The 21,074-nt window shown below is 42.3% G+C and overlaps 1 protein-coding gene across 1 annotated transcript; it reads right to left on the reverse strand.

Annotated features, from left to right (window-relative positions):
• Window positions 1-15,406: 15,406 nt before the first annotated feature.
• On the reverse strand, window positions 15,407-16,945 carry MRPL17 (mitochondrial ribosomal protein L17). Its single transcript, XM_065882725.1, has 3 exons — window positions 16,732-16,945; window positions 16,347-16,415; window positions 15,407-15,981 (listed from the first exon to the last, which is right to left on the reverse strand). Exons 1-3 carry the CDS (start codon window positions 16,903-16,905, stop codon window positions 15,706-15,708), a joined length of 519 nt encoding a protein of 172 aa, XP_065738797.1. The 5' UTR covers window positions 16,906-16,945; the 3' UTR covers window positions 15,407-15,705.
• Between the last annotated feature and the right edge of the window lie 4,129 nt (window positions 16,946-21,074).

Here is a 21,074-nt window from a genome sequence, read left to right on the forward strand (position 1 = left end):
GAGGATAGATATTTTGGAGACATCAGTCTGTCAGTCTATAGTGGTTAAGTGGAACCATGAGAATGGATGTTGTCACCTCCAGAGAATATGTAGTAAAAAGAGGGCCTGGGCAGCATTAAGGGTAGATAACAAAAGAAGAGCCATGAAGGAGATTGGGAAGAGCAGCCAATGAGGTAAGAATTGAACAAGAGAGTAGTGCCCAATGTGTTATCATAGAAGCCAAGGAAGGAACCAGCTACTAGAATGAGAGTCGTCAGCAGAGTAAAAATACCACAGTAATATGAAGTCTGATAGGTCTCCATTAGACTTTGAAATTAGGATGTGGCGATGATCTTAATGATTCAAAGACAGGAGAGGAAGAAGAAAAAAGCTGGAGGCATCACACTTCCTGATTTCAAACTGTATTACACAGCTATAGTAATCAAAACAGTATATCTGCATAAAAGCAGACACATAGATGAATGGAACAGAATAGAGAACCCAGAAATAAACCCATGCATATGTGGTCAATGTTTTTTTAATATTTAAAAAAATATATTTATTTATTTATTTGGCTGCATCAGGTCTTAGTTGTGGCACACGGCATCTTCGTTGCCACGTGCGGGATCCTGTGGGATCTTCGTTGCAGCACGTGGGAACTTTTTTTTTTTCTTAATTTTTTTTAGTTGCGGCATGCGAACTCTTAGTTGCGGCATGTGGGATCTAGTTCCCTGACCAGGGATAGAACCCGGGGCCCCCTGCATTGGGAGCGCAGAGCCTTAGCCACTGGACCACCAAGTCCCTGTGGTCAATCAATTTTTAACAAAGGTGCCAAGAATACACAATGGGGAGAGGATTGTGTCTTTAATAAATGGTGCTGGGAAAACTGGATATCCATGGGCGAAAGAATGAAACCAGACCCTTATCTGACACCATACTCAAAAATCAACTCAAAGTGGATTAGATTTGAACATTAGGACTCCTAGGAGAACTTCAACATAGGGGGTAAGCTGCTTGACTTTGGTCTTGGCAATTACTTTTTTGGATTTGACACTAAAAGCACTAAAAGCAAAGGGAACAAAAGCAAAAATTAACAAGTGGGGCCACATCAAACTGAGAATCTTCTGCATATCAAAGGAGACTGTCAACAAAATGAAAAGGCAACCTATGGAAGGGGAGAAAATATTTGCAAACTACGTATCAGCTAAGGGGTTAATATCCAAAATATACAAGGAACTCATACAACTCAAGAGCAAAAAACCAAATAACCCAATTTAAAAATAGGCAAGGGATCTTAATAGATCTTTTTCCAAAGAAAATATACAAATGTCCAATAGGCACATGAAAAGTTGTTCAACATCACTAATCATCACGAAAATGCAAATCAAAACCACAATGAGATATCACCTTATACCTGTTAGGATTGCTGTTATCAAAAAAAAAAAGACATAAAAAATGATGGCAACGATGTGGAGAAACAGTGAACCCTTGGACACCGCTGGTGGCGATGTAAACTGGCAAACATTATGGAGTTTCCTCAAGAAATTTTAAAAAAGAACTACCATATGATCCAGCAATTCTGCTTCTGGGTATATCCAAAGGAAATGAAATCACTATCTCAAAGAGATATCTGCACCTCATGTCCATTGCAGCATTATTCACAAAAGCCAAGACATGGAAACAACCTAAGTGTCCATTGATGGACAGATGAATAAATAATATTCATTTATGCTGAATATAAGAAAGAATATAAATATTCTTTCCAGAATAAAGAAAGGATGCTAGTGAGACAGGAGGATGAAGAACTACTACTCAGTGAGTGCAGCAAGGAAAGAGAGAAAGGATGGGTAACAGGAGGCTGAGAGGAGGAGTGGGGAAGGGAAGGATTGAGGAACAGTTGCTGAGAAGTAAGCAGTGGGACCTCGTTTAACACCGCAGGTAAAGAGCTGATGGACAGGCAATGGCTAATGGAGCAAGGTCCCAGAGGAGAGAGGAGGGTCTGAGGAATTAACCATGGCTACGGGAAGGAATTGGTTTTTAACCTAGAGAGGTACCTCCTCCTTCAAGACTGAAAGGGAAGATGGGTGAGGATGCAGATAAGTGCATGCATGAGGGTATGATGGCAGTGCAGAAGGAGGATGGACAGGGTGGGAATTTGAGGCCATCATACCTGGTGATTCCATTCTCTCTGGAGAGGAGTTGGAGTTTGTGAAAAATGGGGCTTGAGGGAGGCAGTATGTTAGTGATTTTGAGGGAAGTGTTAAAGGAATGGAGACACTGTTAAGAGGAATGATGGCCGGTGGCCTTACAGGCTTAAAGGACCATGGAGTTGAGGATGCTGGTGAGAGAACAAAGGGTACAGCCACAGCTATACTAAAGTCTTTGATGAAAAAGAAAGGTCATTTCATGACAACACTGAGGAGGGTAGAGGCTTGAATAACAAGATGGTATGATTCTCAAAGACTGGGGGGAGGTGTGGAAAAGTACTTATGTGTGTTTGGGCCCTAGGGAGCCCCAAGAGTGGAGACAACTTCTCTCTCCTCCCTAGACTTGTGGCAGAATGTGAAGAAATGATGTACTTAAACAAAGCCAACTCTCTTAGAGGAAGTGGAGACTCGGGGGTGTATAATGGGGCTGAGAATTTAGGGGTTTCAGAACAGGAAAGATTGGGAGGAGAGTCCACGATGGAAAGGGCTAAACTCTGGGAAGCAGTGGAAGGACAAATTAACCAGGGGCAAGGAAGGACAGATGAATGTGGGGAAGATCAAATGGAAAAGGAAAGATGACCCAAAAAGCCTGCCTTGTAAATGGTGCTCCTGAGTGACAAGGATGGGAGGCTAACAATTCTCACTGGCTCTGTTATCCAATTGTTCCTTCTTAGTGCATGAGCAGGCACCGGGCAGCATCATTGCTTGGTTGCAGACTGCTCTGAGACTGAGCCCCCCGTTCAAATGCTCATGAGAGACCACAGTCATTAGCACTCTTCAGTAGAGCCCAGCCCTGGAGAAAGTGAGAAGGAGTATTTAAAAAATGGCCAGAGTCCAGCACTGTTTGAGCTGGGATCTTCCGAGACCAAGTATGTTTTCCAGGCTCTGAAGGATTTCAATTCCCTGCAGAGACTCTAGGAAAGAAAAAAGGAGACTCTCAATTCTCTCCCACAGGGCAGGAGCCAGAGAAGGCAGAACCAGATGGAATCTAGAACACAGGTGGAGGGATTAAATGTGCAGAAGAGGAAGGACTCCTATCCTCTGGGATAGGAAGTAAGGAGAGCCAGTTCTCTGAATTTCAGTTCACAGAATGATCAATTTGCTGAAATTCACCAATTTTCTCAATTAACCAAAATTTTGTTTCCTTTAATTATGTGTAAAGTTTACAACAATTGCATGGTTGTATGGATTTTAACTACTTTTGAACATTTCTACAAATTAGCAGTTGACTCATTTGAAGTGTAGTTTAGCTCGGTTTTAGTTTTAATTTATTTGCTGTTTCACTGAAGTCATTTTGCCATGGCTGGCCAAAGTTCAGTGTAATCTAAAATTTTCCTTACTTTGAATCTAAACTTTTGAGAATGAGAAGTTCTTGTGTATTTTGTTCTACAAGTGTTGTGCAATGACTCAAATGTCAAATATAAACAATCTTGCGGGGGGCGGGGTTCTCTCTTTCAAAACATTTTCAATCTAATAATTTTCCTTTTTAAAAACACTTTTTTGTGCACTTATAATTTTAATAGGTATATAGATATGGGCTGAAATATGGCCATACTGTATTTCCATACTGGTTGGTAAATGGAATTAATAGTTACTACAGTAAGTGATAAAATTAATTATATAAGTTCAATAGTTCAAAATAATTGTTCTAAGATCTCATGATGACCATTGATGAATGGGCCTCCTGCCATAGTGATATCGAAGAAACATTTGTAGAATTTCTGCCAGTCTCATTGATGTCACAATAGGATGACTGTACCTTAGGAATATCTCTGCTTATTCTTATCCTTGATTATGTAGTTGCTACTACTTCTAAATAAAGTTTTTACTTCGATTTTATTTATTTGTTTAAGTAACAGTTTTATTGAGATACAATTTATATACCATAAAGTTCATCCTTTTAAACTGTATAGTTCACAGTGGTTTTTAGTATATTCACAGTTGTATATCCATCAACCACAATCAAATTCCAGAATGTTTTCATTGTTCCAAAAGAAACCCCATACTCATTAACAGTTACTCCCCATTTCCTTCTCCCTTCAGCCCCTGGCAACTCATAATCTGTTTTCTGTTTCTGTGGATTTGCTTATTTTGGGTATTTCATATAAATGGAATCATACAATAGGTAGCCTTTTGTGTCTGGCTTCTTTCACTTATCCTATTTTTGAAGTTCATCTATGTTGTAGAATACATCAGTATTTCATTCTTTTTTATGACAGAATAATATTCCATTCTATGGATATATCACATTCTGTTTATTCATTCTTCAGTTGATGGACATTTATTTAGATTTTTTGCCCTTTTTGGCTATTATGAATAATGCTGCTGTGAACATTTGCATACAAGTTTTTGTGTAGACGTACTTTTTCAATATCCTTGGGTATATACCTAGGAGTGGAATTGCTGGTATGATACACATTGTAACTATGTATTATAAACTATGTTCACCATTTTGAGGAAATATTTGAGGAAATGTGGCCAAACTTTCCGACAGCAACTTCACCATTTTACCTTTCTACCAGGAGTGTATGAGGGTTCCAATTTCTCTACATCCTTGCCAACACTTGTTATTGTTTATCTTTTTTATTATAATCATCTTAGCGGGTATGAAGTGGTATCTCATTGTGGTTTTGATTTGCATTTCTCTAATGACTAATGATGTTCAGCCTCTCTTTGTATGCTTATTGGCTATTGTATAACTTCTTCTCTGGCTTCTTTCAAGATTTTCTATGTCTTTTATTTTCTGTGGTTTGAATATTTTCTGTAGTTTAAATATTCTGCAGTTTTGTACACCTAGGTGTAGATTTTTTCGGTGTCTATTTTGATGTCTTCTGAGCTTTCTGGATCTGTGGTTTGGTGTCTGTCATTAATTTCAGAAAATTCTCAGTGATTATTACTTCAAACGTTTCTTCTGTTTCTCTCTCTCTTTCTTCTCCTCTGGTATTCCTATTACATACATTTTGTTATTGTTCCACAGTTCTTGTTATTGTCCCACAGTTCTTGGATATTCTGTTCTTTAAATAATTATCTTATTTTCTTTTAAAAACTTTTTTAAATTGAATGATTCTTTAAATTCTGTAGCGCTTTAAATTTTCAAGTTTCACACACGATTTCACATAATCACATTAAATAACCCTTTTTTTCCCCACCCCTACGTTGCCCCTTCTCCCTCTCGTTTTCCTTTTGTTGCTTGTGCTTTTGGCATTCTATCTAAGAAATCATCATCTAATCCAAGGACAAGATTTACTGCTATTTTTTTAAACAGTTTTGTAGTTTTAGCTCTTACATTTAGGTCTATGATCCATTTGAATTAATTTTTGTTATGTGGTGTGAGGTAGCGGCCCCACCTTAATTTTTTACATGTGGATAGCTGGTTCTATCATTATTTGTTAAAAAGACTTGTCTTTCCTTATTTGATTTTCTTGTCATCCTTGTTAAGAAAAAAATCACTATAAATCTAAGGGTTTATTTCTGACCTCTCAATTCTGTTTCCTTGATCTGCATGTCTGTCCTTATGCTAGTACCACACAGTCTTGATTACTTTGTAGAAGTTTTAAAATGAGGAAGTATGAGTCCTCCCACTTTGTTCTTTTTCAAGATTATTTTGTGTGGCTATTCTGAGTCTCTTGAATTTCCATATGAATTTTAGTATTTCTGCAAAAAACAAAAAAAGCCGCATGACTTTGATAGGGATGGTGTTGAATCTCTAAATCAATTTGGGGAGTATCTGCACCTTAACAATATTAAGTCTTCAAGTCCATGAACATGTGTTATCTTTACATTATTTAGGCGTTTTACATTTTCTCTCAATAATCTTTTGTAGTTTTCAGTGTGTGAGTCTTGTACTTCTTTTGTTAAATTTATTCCTAAACATTTTATTCTTTTTGATGCTATTATAAATGGAATTGTTTTCTTTTTTTCTTTTTTGGATCGTTCTTTGCTAGTGTGTAGAAATATAATTGATTTTTGTATACTGATTGATTTCAGAATGGTAACCAACCTTGTATTTCTGGTGTAAAGCTCACTTGGTCCTAGTGTATAATTCTTTTTTTATGTTGTTGGTTACAGTTTGCTAGTATTCTGTTGGCAAATTTTGCAACAATTATTCATAAGGGATATTGATCTTCTCTTGCAATGTCTTTTTCTGGTTTTAGTATCACGGTAATAATGGCTTCACAGAATGAGTTAGTGCTGTTTTTAACTTTGTTTAATTCCTAGATTTTTTTTATCAGCTTGATCAAATGAGTATTATATATTCATTTTAGGCATCTGAATCCTAAGTTTCTGATATGAGTATCACACACAAAAGTGACATTCAGCAGAGTTTGATTGAAATCTGGTTATACAACAGACCGAATGAGAAGACTCTGGTTAAACTAAAACTAAACTAAATCAAGCTGAAATTAATTGAAAACTAACACTAAAAAAAAAAAAAACCAAAATAAAAAAGAGTGAATCCATAAGGTTATTAAATCTTTCCACACAACACAATTTCTATAAATTTTATACATTATTGATAGAAACAAATTTTTGGTGAGTTGATAACTCTACCAAATAGATTTTGGTGCTCAAAACTAACAATTTATTTTTTTGGTACGTGGGCCTCTCACTGTTGTGGCCTCTCCCGTTGCGGAGCACAGGCTCCGGATGCGCAGGCTCAGCGGCCATGGCTCACGGGCCTAGTCGCTCCGTGGCATGTGGGATCTTCCCAGACTGGGGCACGAACCCGTGTCCCCTGCATTGGCAGGTGGACTCTCAACCACTGCGCCACCAGGGAAACCCTAAAACCAACAATTTTTAAACTTGATAACTTTGGAAAATTTGATGAATTGAGCTTTTGGGAGCATGGTCATTGGGTGAACTGTCTTCAGTGAATAGATTTTCAACTTATTGCCTAGTTCTTAGATATAGATAAAGATCAGGAGGGTAGGGAATTGAGAAGACCATGCCTACAGACTCCTTTTTTTTTTTTCTGGGAAGTAGGAGGTGAAGTTAATTGCTTATACTAAGAGATGAAGATGATACAAAGAGTTTAAGAAAAGTGGAGAAAGTTTGCAGGGGTCAAAGAGATGGTAGGATTGAGCAATCCAGGCTTGTTGTGTTCAGGGCCTGGTTCTGTTGATCCCAGTGCCAGTGGTTGTGTGCTATTGTTTGTTCCTGGGAGCTCTTAGTGATGAGGGCACAGGAGTAGAGAAATCTGGTAATTAATAAGTGGGTGGGAGAGAAAGACATGAGGTTGAGTAGGGGCTGCCATGAGAACAGATGAAGTTGGATTGTGATATCCAGGCTGGGTTGAAAAGGAAGAAAGGCCTGGTATATACAGGGAGCAATGAGTTCAGAGGACTAGAGTTTCTAGAGTTTGAAAATTTGATATGTGTGCAAAGGGAGATCCAGAGGCAAGAAACTGGGTTTAGAGAGTGAGATTCTGGAGGATAAAGCTTCAGGGCTAAAGTAGATCTGGTCGTGAAAGGGTCAAAGGCCTGGTAAACAGAGCGTGCTGGATTGATGGGCTTCAGTAGGAGAGAACAATAAAGAACTATGGGGCCAGAGTCTTTTTTTTTATAAAATTAAAATTTATTTATTTATTTATTGGCTGCATTGGGTCTTTGTTGCTGAGCACGGGTTTTCTTTAGTTGCGGCGAGCGGGGGCTACTCTTCGTTGTAGTGCATGGGTTTCTTATTGTGGTGGCTTCTCTTGTTGTGGAGCACGGGCTCTAGGCACACAGGCTTCAGTAGTTGCAGCACACGGGCTCAGTAGTTGCAGCATGCAGGCCCTAGAACACGCGGGCTTCAGTAGTTGTGGCGTGTGGGCCCAGTGGTTGTGGCACACGGGCTTAGTTGCTCTGTGGCATGTGGGATCTTCCCAGACCAGGGATCGAACCTGTGTCCCCTGCATTGGCAGGCGGATTCTTAACCACTGCGCCGGCAGGGAAGTCCCAGGGGCAGAGTGTTGAATGGGGCATCCAAGGTTGGGATGGTGAGTAAGACTCTGGGCCTAAGACTTGAATGAATGTGTGAGTGATCAGAAGCTGTCTTCCCCCACCTTCACCCCCCGTCAGCCTGGCATGAATGGCCCAGTCTGTTATAAAAAAAGACAGATGTGGGGTAGGGTTCTTAGTGTTACAAGACCCCTTCAGAATTTTGACTTTTCCTGTACTTGCTTTTATCTCTGCTAGCTCCATGTTGACTTCTCAGTCATGTTCGGAATTCCTGATATTTTGTCTGTCTGCTGTAGCCCATCCTGTTAGGTCTGAGACTGACGGAATTTAACGATTCATTTTGTGACTAGCTCTGGGCTATACACTGTGTATGTTTTCTCCTCAAAGGCAGACACGTTCAAACTGCAAGCTTGCCAACTGACTTCCTGTACGTTGGGCCAGCAGGTGCTTTAGGCATCCTGTAGCAGCTAAGGCCAAGAACATCAGGAGGAGATGGTCAACCAAGGTCTCGAGTACATAAAGGTGGAGGAGCCATGGAAGCCACAGTGGCAAACGAGAAAGCTCTCTTCCATCCCCTTTGCCCTCAACACAAGATTTTGGACTTTTCCCTCAAACCTATATAAACCCTTAAGTGTCTTATCTCCATAACTAAGGCCTGGATAAAGTACTCATTATAAAATTGTCTTAGTCTATTTGGGCTGTTATTACAAAATACTGCAGACTGGGTAATTTATAAACAATAGAAATTTATTTCTCATAGTTCTGGAAGATGGAAAGTCCAAGATCGAGGTACTAGCATGGCTGCGTTCTGGTGAGGACCCTCGTGCAGGTTCACAGCCAGCACCTTCTCACTGTGCCCTCTCATGGTGGAGGGAGCAAGAGATCTCTGTGGGGTCTCCTTTATAAGAACAATATTCCCATTTGTGAGGCTTCCACCCTCATGACCTAAGCACCTTCCAAAGGCCCCACCTCCCAATACCATCAAATTGGGCATTAGGATTTCAGCATATGAATCTGGGTAGGGGTGTGACACAAACATTCAGACCATAGCAAAAAATAAATACATTAATCTTCAAAATTCACTTTTTTTTTTTTTTTTTTTGCGGTACGCGGGCCTCCCACTGTTGTGGCCTCTCCCTTTGCAGAGCACAGGCTCCGGATGCGCAGGCTCAGCAGCCATGGCTCACGGGCCCAGCCGCTCTGCGGCATGTGGGATCTTCCCGGACCGGGGCACGAACCCATGTCCCCTGCATCAGCAGGTGGACTCTCAACCACTGCACCACCAGGGAAGCCCCCAAATTCACTTTTTAAATCTCCTTTCCTCTCAAGTTGCTGCCATATCTTCTCTTTTCATTGTCACCAAACTTTTCCAGTTGTCTTTATGGTTTCTGCTTTTGCCCCTCTCAAGAGACTGCTCCATTAGAGGTCAACAGTGAACATCCTAATTTTTAAGTCCAATGGCCAAAGATACTCATTAAACCACTATTCTGGAGGCTGGCCAACATCAGGTTCTAAGAATACAAAAGTCATCTAGTGTCTGTCCTTAGGACCTCAGAATCTGAGGGAGATGTTTTTGACCCCACCTCCCTTGGATTTTGAGACACCAGTGTTCTAGCTGTAGTCCTTCTTTTCACCCTCCTGTGAGGGCTTCTCTTTTTTTCTGTCTGGCCTTTGAATATTGGCTCTATCCTTTTTCTTTTACTCTATATTTTTTGTCTGGGAAATCTCATCTAGTCCAATTGCTTCAATTTCCTCCTATGTGTGAATAGCACATCTGTATTGCTGGCTTACCTATATCTTTTGAGCTCCAGAACAACTGTTCACAAGACAACTCTGTAACATGAATACTTTTACAACAAAGCTCATCACAGAACCTCAGACCTGCTTCTCCTCTGCTACCCTCATTCTCTGTGAATGGAATTACTTCACCCAACTGCCCAAGCAGAAACTTGGTATCGTGCTTGACTCTTAACTTCTTCCTCTACCTCATGTAGTCACACACGATGTCTAGTCTATTCTATCTCCTGTATATCTGTTTGATCTGTTGGCTTCTCTCCTTCCCCCCTGCTTCTGGCCTAGTCTAGCCTTCTCTCAACTCCCCTTGGATTCCTTAACTAGCCTCCTATTCGGTTTCCTTGCTTCTAGTCTTGGCCCCTAACCCATCTTCCGGTCTGATGGAAGAATGATATTTCTGAATTGTAAATCTGATCCCTTTTCTCTCCATTTAAAAATCCTTCGGTGGCTTCCCCTGGTCTTCAGGATAAAATCCAAGCACTTTATCATGTCTTACAGGGTCCTTTGTAACCTGATCTTGCCTGGCTTTCCTGCTTCATTTCCTCCACTTCTTCCTCAAAACTAAATCCCAGCTGTACCAAATTACTTACTTGGAATTTCTCAACCACTCCATTCTGTTTCATAATTCAGTGCACTTCTACCTGCAGAGCTTGCTGCCTGGAATGCCCTCCCAGAGGACCTCTCTACCCAAAGCTTGATGAATGCCTATTCATTCTTCAAGATGCAGCCCTAGCATTGTTTCCTCTGAAAAGTTCCTTATTGACCTCCTCCTTTCTTGGTACTCCAGTATGCCTTGTGCACACCACCTTCTTAGCTACCTGTCTTACTATCTTATACTTATTCATGATCTGTCTCTCCAACTGGCCTGATGGGCCCAGAAGGAGTCATCCCTGTATTCTCTATACTAGCACAGTGCTTTGAATGAAAAAGGACTATGCTTGCTAAATTCATTTGATAATTATTTTTTGAGTGTCTCTTATGTACAAGGAAGACACTGTACTGGGTACTGTGATGAATTTTGCAGGTTCTCTTTCCTCTCTGTAAGGCAATTTCTCAGTCTCCTTCATAGATTCTGCATCCTGTCTGTCCTCTAATGTCTGACCTCAGTCTCCTTTCCCTCTACATATACACTCTGAGTCATCCCATCCATTTCCTTAGCTTTAATTGCCAAGAACTCCCAAATGTCTTTTCCCGGCGAAGAACTCTTTCCTAATCTCCACATGCTCCCAGGCATCTCAAACTCAGCACATACAAAACTGAACTATTTTTCCTTTCTTTTGTTTCTTTTGGGATAAAAGGAAAAGATAACTGTAGGAAAGCTTCTGAGACCATTTTAAGGAAAAGAAGTTAGAAATTAAGTCAGAACAATGGTATTGAGTTTTCAATGACATCTCTAGGTACAGCTTTTGCATTTTCATCTCCTTGAAGTGAAGAGCAGTAAAACTTTAATGCTGTGCTTCCCATGCTGGGCTACACGGTGGTGTGCCAAGGCATATGTGAAGGCACAGCATAAACAAGGCTCATCTTCTTAGAGCTTAGAGCATCAATTTTGATAGAATTGTGTGTGTATGTATGTGTGCAATGTACAATATTTAACTTGCAGGAACTAAAAACATTACTTTTATATTAAACAGATATACTGTGGAACAGAATGCAAAATATCAGAAAAGGTGAAACTCCTTTCCTCAAAATATAAGCACGCAGACCATTTTTATTATTAGGGTATCTCAAATTTAACTACCGAATTCATGTTCCTGAGTCAGAGAGCTACAGTATGGCCCCACATTTAAGGGCACGGAGAGGAAAACCTTAAGGGTACAGACGTTACCCAGTAGTGAACAATGGGGAATCAGTGTTGCAGGAAGTTCATTTTCAGATGAAGTAAGAGGAAACTGGGGAAGGGAGGAGTTAGTAAACCTAAAATGCAGAGCTAGGCTGAAGAACTTAGTACAACAGACATTTATAGATGCCTATTTCGTTCCATGTTCTCTACTGGGTAGCCCAAGAGTTGATTAGGTATGTCCCCTACCCTCTAGGAATAAATCAGCTAGTTATGGGTGCTGAACAATGTAATTGTGCCATCGCTACAATGATGTACGTGTGAAACTGGACCACTGGAAAAGTCCCTAACTTAGCTTGCAGAATTCAGTGAATACTTCTCAGAAGAGGCATCAGATCAGCTTTTGGCTATGTCTTGGAAAATGTATAGGTATTTTCTGTCTGTAGGTAGGTTAGAAATATTTCAGGAAATTGAAATGTGTGGGAAATGAATTAGACACATGCTTACATTCATGACTGTCATTAAGAACACTTAAATCCCTGGAGAGGAAGGAGCCCATTTCTTCAGTCTTGGTATACTCAGCAGGGTAGCTTAGCACTGTCCCTGCACACAGTACCATGTTTATGGTTTTATACAGCTAAGCCAGGGAGCTGACTATGTCATAGACAACATGTAGCTTACTCCTCCTCATTTAATAAACATATATTGAATCAGGTCCAGTGGTAGGTATAGAGTTACCCAGAAGAATGAGTCCCAGTTCCTGGCTTTGGGAGCTCAGTTGAGTGAAGGCGTCAGTCAAGCAGACAGGCTACTGTAGTAGAGTGTAATGAATGCTTTGACAGACATATGACCCAAGGGCTATTACTGCACCCAGGAATGGACCTAGCCCCATCTGGAGGATGATGTGGAGTTTGGAGAAGGCCTCAAAGCAGTGACTTTGAGTAGAGATTTGAACGACTTGTAGGAGGTAATTTGAAACAGGGCAAGCACAATAGTAAAGGCACCATCATGCAAAAAGGTATGATATATTCAGAGAATAACAAGTTAATTTGCTGTGAAGGGTGGTAGCAGGTAATGGTAGGAGACGAGCCTGAGAGGTGACTGAGACCAGGCCATAGATGGCCTTTGTGCCATGATAGAAGCCTGGATTTTATCCAGCAAAGGTAATGGTGAATCACTGTCATGCTGGTTTAGATCAGTGTTTCTCAGAGAAGGTTGTAAAACATTAGTGAGTTGTAAAATCAACTTAGTGAATTGGGACCATCATTTTAAAAAAGTAAACTAGAAGAGTAGACAATATCGATGCACACGATATTTGTACAAATAAATAATGTTTTGTGATGCTCTTGTTTCAATTATGTATATACATGTCATTTCGTGTTCTGATGTGTTTTTTGATCTGTGGGTCATAGTAAAAAAAATTTGGGGAAACAATAAAGATTCAACAGTACAAAATAATTTACCAGATTACTTTCAGTAGAAATTAACAGAAAACTCAGGCACAAATGGGAGTAGTCACTAAAGATTCTTACTATATGGTATCTTTTAGTTGTTCTGACCTACCACTCTAAGTGTCATCTTCAGCCTAGAGCCAGTTCCCTGTGTTTATCAGAATAACAAGCAATCTTACTCTTATCTAGCGGAGTAGAGCCTGGATTCTCATTGCCTCAAATTATTTAAGGCCTGTCCATCCCTGAATCCATCAATAGCTAGGGGATGGAAGTAGCAGGACTGCCTTAAACTAACCTGGGGTGGATGTTTGGGAATTAACCCACTGCAGGGAATTGTAATGCAATGTGGTAAATCCAGTGCATTATGGGAATACCATAGTGGCACCTAGGGTCACAAAGTAATGAACTTAGGTGTGGAGATGGTCAGAGCAGTCACCCAGGAGATGCCAAAAGTTTGTGTACCAGGCAGGTAGGTAAAAGGGGGAGGGGTTTTCTGGGTGGTAGATGAACAGAAGGTGTTAGGGAAAGACCTGCATAGGGAAACAGTCAAAATAAGGCCTTCCAAGCCTCTGGAGCATAAAATTAGAGGCAAGGGAAGAAGTTGGAGCAACGAGCAGGTGCCTACTCACCGAGGGGAGACATGGTAAGGAATCTGGACTCTCCCTACAGGAAGAGAAGAGCCACTGGAGATCAAGCAGAGAATTAAGATAGCAAATTCCTATCACCATGGCTGCAGTGGGGAGGAAGGCAAGTTAGGAAGTTATATTTCTGGGGGCCAGGAGGAAAAGCTGTGAGAGTCCAGCCATAACTCACCTGTTACCGTTACTTAAAGATGTGGTTTTAATTTTAAGGAAAGAGCTTTCTCTAGGAGTCAAGGATGACTCCAAGACATCTGGCTGAGGTGAATGTTCGTACCAAAAAGACAGAAAGAGGGCAAATTTTTTTAGAGTAGCATTCAGAGTTGTAGGTTTATTCAATAAATGTTTTGAGGGCTTCCCTGGTGGCGCAGTGGTTGAGAGTCTGCCTGCCGATGCAGGGGACACAGGTTCGTGCCCCGGTCTGGGAAGATCCCGCATGCCGTGGAGCGGCTGGGCCTGTGAGCCATGGCCGCTGAGCCTGGGCCTCCGGAGCCTATGCTCTGCAATGGGAGAGGCCACAACAGTGAGAGGCCCGCGTACAGCAAAAAAAATAAATAAATAAAAAATAAAAATAAATAAATAAATAAATAAATGTTTTGAGTGTCTACTATACGTCACTCAAAATATAATGTCAGAAAGAGCTTTCTCGCAATAGTGTGAAAGACCAACTGGAGTAGAGTAAAAGAGATGAGACCCCTGTTGGGAGCAGATGAGTCTCAGACTAGGGCAGCTGTACTGAAATAGTACCAGAATAGCTCTGTCACTGAAGCTAATATCTGTCTGCTAGACCAGTGACCCCTCCACCCACAGCCTTTTTATCTCAGACAATGGATGGGTTTGGTGGGCCAAACCCCCTCTGTAGGTCTGGCCTAAGATAAAAATCTGTTTTTTCCACTTTACTAGAAAGATGGAATTTGCTAGGCCTTGCTATCACGTGTTCATGCAGGGACGATAGCTCCAAGTCTTCCCACGACTATCACCCCTGTCAAGCCTGAGTGTGAGGGATGGGCACCTGGGCCAAATCTGGCTTCACAGTAACTAGTGCACATAAAGGAACTTCCTACTTTTCATATGCCCTGACCATTCTAAGCCGGATGTCCTTTTTCTGAGTTCCCGGAGAGGCCCGGATTGAAAACTTCCAGGAAATTCCCACAGGTTTAACTTCCTAATCTTCCTCCCACTTCAACCCTCTCCTTCACCCTTCCATTCCCACCCCAAGAGGAAGGAGCTTATCCTGGAGTCAACACCCTCTGCTGAACACTTCCACTCCCTTGGCCAGGGTGGTGGTACATCTGAGTTCTCAGGTCCTCTCCTCTGAGGCCTATTTGGGGCTTGAGGTGAACACTTAAGGGTGATATGTGATCTTGTCCAGAAACAGAGGAATGGAACCTTGAAGGTTCCTAGAGTACCAGATTATTACAGAAAGTTCACTTCTAGATGTTCACCCTCCCACCCGTCAGGAGGTAATCCTTCTCTAAGAAATCCCTGGGGCTCAGTCTCTATGCTAGATATCAAAACTCAATCACCTCTGGGGGCTAAGTTTGGAATTACAGGATACATACCCCATATAATCTAGCATTAAAAAAAACAAAACTGTGCTAACCCAACCCAACCCAGATTTAAGAACCAGAAACATACACCATGAATTTACTATCCCACACAGACCAAGCATGTGGGTAGTTCTCATTCTCCAGAAATCCCAAGGGGAGGGGAAAAGAAAATCAGTTTACATATAGTCATACACTGAATTTTATCTGTTGTGCAAAGAGAGGGTTATCTGGCTCCCAGAAGGTTTTGGGCTCCAATCAGACAGTTCATTTTACAACTCAAGATCCAGTTCTTCTTAAGAGATTAAAAGAGCTCCCAAGGCCTGTGGATCATGGGCACTGATGAGGGCCACATACCCTTTGGCTCCAGTTAAATCTCTGGTGTTTGAACTGTGTGGGAGCTGTGGGTGCTTGCTTCCTGATCCTTCCGCAGCCCCTGAAGCAGCTGGTTTAGGAGTGTGAGGTTGCTGTCTCTGTGAGGAAGGGGCAGGGGTGGAAGGCAGTTCCCTTTATACTCGATCACTGCCATCTTGGCCCGATCCTGCTTATTCCGGTTTGGGATCTGCAGCATTCTCGTGTAGCCCCCATTCTGACCTTGGTACCGAGGGGCCAGTACGTGAAACAGCTTTGGGATCAAGTCTTTCTCCTGGAAGGGGAGAGTTATCCAGGAGACAGCAGAGTCAGGCACCACCGCAGAGATATTTAACTTTCAGCACTCCCAAAGGTAGGGTACACACACACACACACACACACACACACACACACACACACCCCTTCCCTCACCCTCTGATGTGGTAGAGTCAAAGTTACACAGAGTGGATCAGTTACAGGCAGTTGTGCAGATTGAGATTCACACTGAATTCAACTTAGGACACAGATCTCTAATTTAGTTCACATTTGTCCATAAGCGTGTGCCTTATCTTCATTCTGCCCAGTTCCCTTTCCTCTAACAACCCCCTCCCACTTAGGGAGCAAAGGATGAGATTTGGGAGGCAGACAGGTTGCACTCACCGTGAGCCAGAAGTCAGCCATGCGCATGGCTCGTTCGTTGGTGTCTCCCAGCTTCCCATAGTCGATGAGCTGTGAGGACATAACATCACTGACCCAACCCGAGCAAGAAAGGAGGCCATCAGTCTTACTCCTTAAATGCCGGACTGCAATCTCCTCATTTCATACACTAGCAAAGCAACTCGCCAATTCAGGCAACCTCTAACTCCGCAGCCCTAACCAGTCTTCAATGAGAGGGGCCGGAGGAGTAGGTTCCGCTCACTGTATCAGGGGAATCAGCCTTCGGGCACAGCTTACCAGGGCGGTCCCAATTCTTCCCCAACTCCAGCCGGGATCCCGCCTCCCCAGGCCAGACCCGCGAGAGGAACAAGAGGGTCCCGCCCCTCACCTTCTCCGCGTAGCCCCTCAGCTCGTCCACGCGTGCCCATGACGCCTCGATGCGTTCGTGTCGCACCAGTCCCGTGAGCAAGTTCTGCAGCAGGTGGATGCGGGACTCGGGACCAAGGCCCAGGCGGCGGAATACGCGGCCGTGAGAGATGGCAGCGGCGACCGACAGCCGCATGCTCCCAACTTCTTCCAGCCCCTGTGAGGCCGGAACTGGAAACTCCAGGGGAGAGGGGGCGGAGAGGCGGAGCTTAGAGGACGCATGCGCCATACATTGGTGCGTGGTGGACGTGTTTGCGCATGTGTATCAGAGCCTGCCTCGTTGGCAGACTGGGGGAGGGCGGGGAAGGGGCGTTGACTTCTTCCAGAGGAAGCGAGCCTGGCGGGGTTTGGACCCTGGGAACGCTCCCTGTCGGCCGGGGAACCAGGCGCCCCCTGGTGTGGAGTGACCCGGCTGTCGGGTTTCACTGGTGCTGCGTCATTCGTCTTGTGGCCGGTAGGGCGCTGGCAAGGTCCGCCTGGTGTCGGCTAGAAAAGTGAGTACCTGAGGGGAAAGTGCCTGGCGGGGTCCTGGTCCCTCAGGCTGGCTGCCCTGCCCTCCCTGAGGCGCGGCGCCTCCCCCACCCTGAGCGTGTCATTTTTAAAAGAAAATTGTTTTCAGTGGTAATGGTGAAATGAGTGGGATAACAATGATATGAAAGAAACGCAGATGGTGAAAATTTTCTTTGGTTTAAGTTGTTGACTGAAAAAAAGCACAACATAAAAGTTGAGAGTTATGTTTTATTTGTCAGACAAAACTGAGGACTTAAGCCGGGGACACAGCAGCTCAGATAACTCTGAGAGGCTGCTCTGAAGAGGCAAGGAGTGGGGTCGGGGTGGGGTGGGTTCCAGGATACATAGGAGTTTTTGCAGCAAAGACCAGGTAGTTGGAGCATCAAAAGACTGCTGTTCATAAAAGAAAACCAGATATCTCAAGTTAAGGAATTTAGCGCTTTTCTATGCACGAGACGATGCAAGAATCTGGGCTCACTGAAATCATTCTTTTGATCTGCACCTCAGCTATTTGGGACCAGTATCCTGTGTTTTCTCATCCTGAGTCTCCTCAGGGTGTGTTGTCCGGGGTGGCTGTAGTGGCTGATGGCTGCAACATCCTTTGTTTACTGATAATGGCAGGTGGCATTTTTAGTTCACAAAGTACATATAATCATCCCGGTTCAAGAAGAATTACTGCACTCCAAGGAAAAATAATGGACTAATACTTTTAAATTACATCAGTGTGTTTTTTATTTTAAACCGGGGAAACCATACCTATGCATTTATGTGTTAAGTAATGAACAGTAACATTATAGTTTCTGGTTTTGAGTCTTCGTGTCTGCCGATTTGCAATGACCTGGTCAAAATTGCTCTTAGTTATGGATTCAGATATGTCCCCCCAACATAAAAGATATGCTAAGACCTACCCCACCCCCATATAGCCTGCATCTCCCTCACCCAGTACCTCATGATGTGACTTTATTTGGAAATAGGGTCCTTGCAGATGTAATTAGTTAAGATGAGATCATACTGGATTAGGGTGGGCGCCTAATCCAAAGTTACTGATGGCCTTATAAAAAGAACACCTGTGGAGAGACGGAGACCCACAGAATGCCATGTGACCCGGAAGGCAGAAATCAGAGTTGCCTAGTTGCAAGCCAAGGGTTTCTGGCAAACATCAGAAGCTAAGAGCAAGATATGGAACAGATTCTTCCCTAGGTCCTTCAGAGAATGCATGGCCGAACTGACAGGTTGATTTTGGACTTCTAGCCTTCAGAACTACAAGACAGTAAATTTCTGCTCTGTTTGTGACACTTTGTTACAGAAGCCCTAGACACATATTCATGTTTGTTAGAAAGCATATTTAGATTTGTCATTCTGTCTTCCTCTCAGGTGACCAGAGAACACCTCTTGCTAATTTTAAAAAGTTTCTTTTGTCTGAAGCAACATACATGCAAATAGGAAAAGTCTTAAACATATGGATTTGTTGGCAGAAATTTATACAAACCACACTTCACAATAAATTCCAGAAATTACAATACTGTCTGTGTCTTGTTTCTTTGGGATCGATTCTTGCAGCTTTCAGTTATCTCCACATTTCACTGTAACATCGTCATCAGAAAATTCATCATGAATTTCAACTGGTAAACACTTGGGAAGATTTTCTTCTTTGCAAAAGTCAGAGAAAATGAACATTGACACTGGTGTTATTTGACCTATTGCTTTAAAAAAGAAATGTCCACTTGGTCAAAATGTATAGCATCAAACATTGTCCATATTTATTTTTTTGGTTATGTGAGGCTGATCTAGGGTGGCCTCAGCCTGCAGCAGCTTGAAGCAGGGTTTCGGTTACTGGCCAGTGATTGAGGTCGGGTCGCGGTGGTGAGAGCGCCGAATCCTAGCCACTAGACCAATGGTCAGTGACAAGGCCCTGGCCCTATGGCTTTGCAGAAAAAGAATTCCCACAAAGATGGAAAGTAGTGAAACAAGTAAAGTATTAATTAGGAAAAAAAGAAGTACAGTACGTGTGGATAGACACATGGGTGGGCTCAGAGACAGGGTTGCGCCCTTGTGGCAGTTTAAATCACTTATATGGGGCATTTCTTCTGTGTTTCCTTTGGCCAATCATTTTGGTTTGTCTGGTTCAGAGTCCATATTGGGTGTATCTCGGGATCTTCCCATGTATGCACACGCATCTCTTAGCCAAGATGGATTCTACCGAAGAGGCCTATGGGTAGTGAGCATCAGTTGGCGTCCGTTAGCATCACTCCCCTTTTGGCCTCCAAGGAACCTTTCTGCGCATGTGTAGTCGGGGAGGTCTCCTGACACCGAGAATGAGAAATATGTGGTCTCTTACCTTCTATCTGGGCAGGGCCCAGCCTCCTCTCTCAATTGTCTTGTTATTTCCCTCTTGGAGTACTGGTCCACAGGGAATGAACTTTGACCGTTTGCCCCTGGGGTCCCATCTGTCTCCTGCTTCAAGATCATCATCTCTTGTTTGTTCTCCTGGCAGTATTCAAACTCTTTGTCTATGTCAATTTCTTTACATTTTGTTGGTGCATAGTTAATGGCTTTCTCTACAATTTTTGAGGATTGATGTTCAAGAAGCCATTTTAAACCTTGGTGTCTTACTGTATGTTGTTCAAGGCATATTCTGGCTGTTTGTAGATACTTTTGTGTCTGGTTGATCTCATCTGAAACTTCACCTTAAAACAAAAACAACTCAGGAAAGAAAAATCTCATACAACGAGGATTGTTTATTTTAAATTTATAGTTTTAGAAGCAGGGCTATATTCTACCACAAGGGTTGGAGGTACAAAATGTGCCTCAAGTGAGCTTGAAAGATCACAAATTGTTATGAATTTATCAATACTATGAAAAATAATACATGTGGCCGAATCTGACTGTGTAACTGATAGTTTTCCAAATTAACTTGTGTGTGGAATAAAATGTTTCAGTGGATTAGTTTCAAAAAGTGATAGTTTGAAGCTTACATGTATTTTATTTTAACGCAACAGTAACCATATCAATTGTTTAGAACTTAGACCAACAAAAGATTTTTCTTTAAGGGTTATTATATCACTAACACTGTTTAGCATAGTCATGCAATGTGATAAAAATAAGATTGACTTTTAGTTAGTTTTATTACGATTTTAAAATTCTTTACAGAAAATTCACCTCCTTATGCTTGCATTGGGCCAGGCTGCATCTACCTCCCAACCCTTGGTGCCCGCTGGCTTTGAGAGATTTTGGGACTAGGATAATTGCTTTGGTGTCAGAACTATTGTAAATAGAAAAACAAGCTTTCTCCTTTACTCTGAAATAACTGCATCCTCTTCTACTGATGGCTTCATGAAGCAATGTCCTGGGAGCCTGTACAGGGAGCTCAGCAAGTGCTCAATCAGGGATTTAATGATGATAGTGAAAAGCAATTGTCGATTGGACCCCAAGCCAACTTTTTTTTTTAATTAGGTTTATTTTATTTATTTATTTATATTTTTAAAAAGATCTTTATTGGAGTACAGTTGCTTCACAGTACTATGTTAGTTTCTCTTGCACAACAGAGCGAATCAGCCACATGCATACACATGTCCCCATATCTCCTCCCTCTTGAGCCTCCCTCCCATCCTCCCTATCCCACCCCTCTAGGTCATTGCAAAGCACCGAACCGATCCCCCTGTGCTATGCTGCTGCTTCCCACCAATGGACTGTTTTACATTCGGTAGTGTATATATGTCCATGCTACTCTCACTTTGCCCTAGCTTCACCCTCCCACCCCATGTTCTCAAGTCCATTTTCTATGTCTACCTGTTT

Source organism: Phocoena phocoena, chromosome 8 (assembly GCF_963924675.1).
Source record: "Phocoena phocoena chromosome 8, mPhoPho1.1, whole genome shotgun sequence".
NCBI lineage: Eukaryota > Metazoa > Chordata > Mammalia > Artiodactyla > Phocoenidae > Phocoena > Phocoena phocoena.

Bases quoted from the DNA above. Each gene is read 5' to 3' on its own strand.
- MRPL17 (XM_065882725.1), bottom strand. From the start codon at position 16,905: ATGCGGCTGTCGGTCGCCGCTGCCATCTCTCACGGCCGCGTATTCCGC. The intron at 16,416-16,731 runs GTGAGGGGCGGG...ATGTCCTCACAG, and splicing joins TGAGGGGCTACGCGGAGAAG to CTCATCGACTATGGGAAGCT. The intron at 15,982-16,346 runs GTGAGTGCAACC...CTCCCCTTCCAG, and splicing joins TGGCTGACTTCTGGCTCACG to GAGAAAGACTTGATCCCAAA.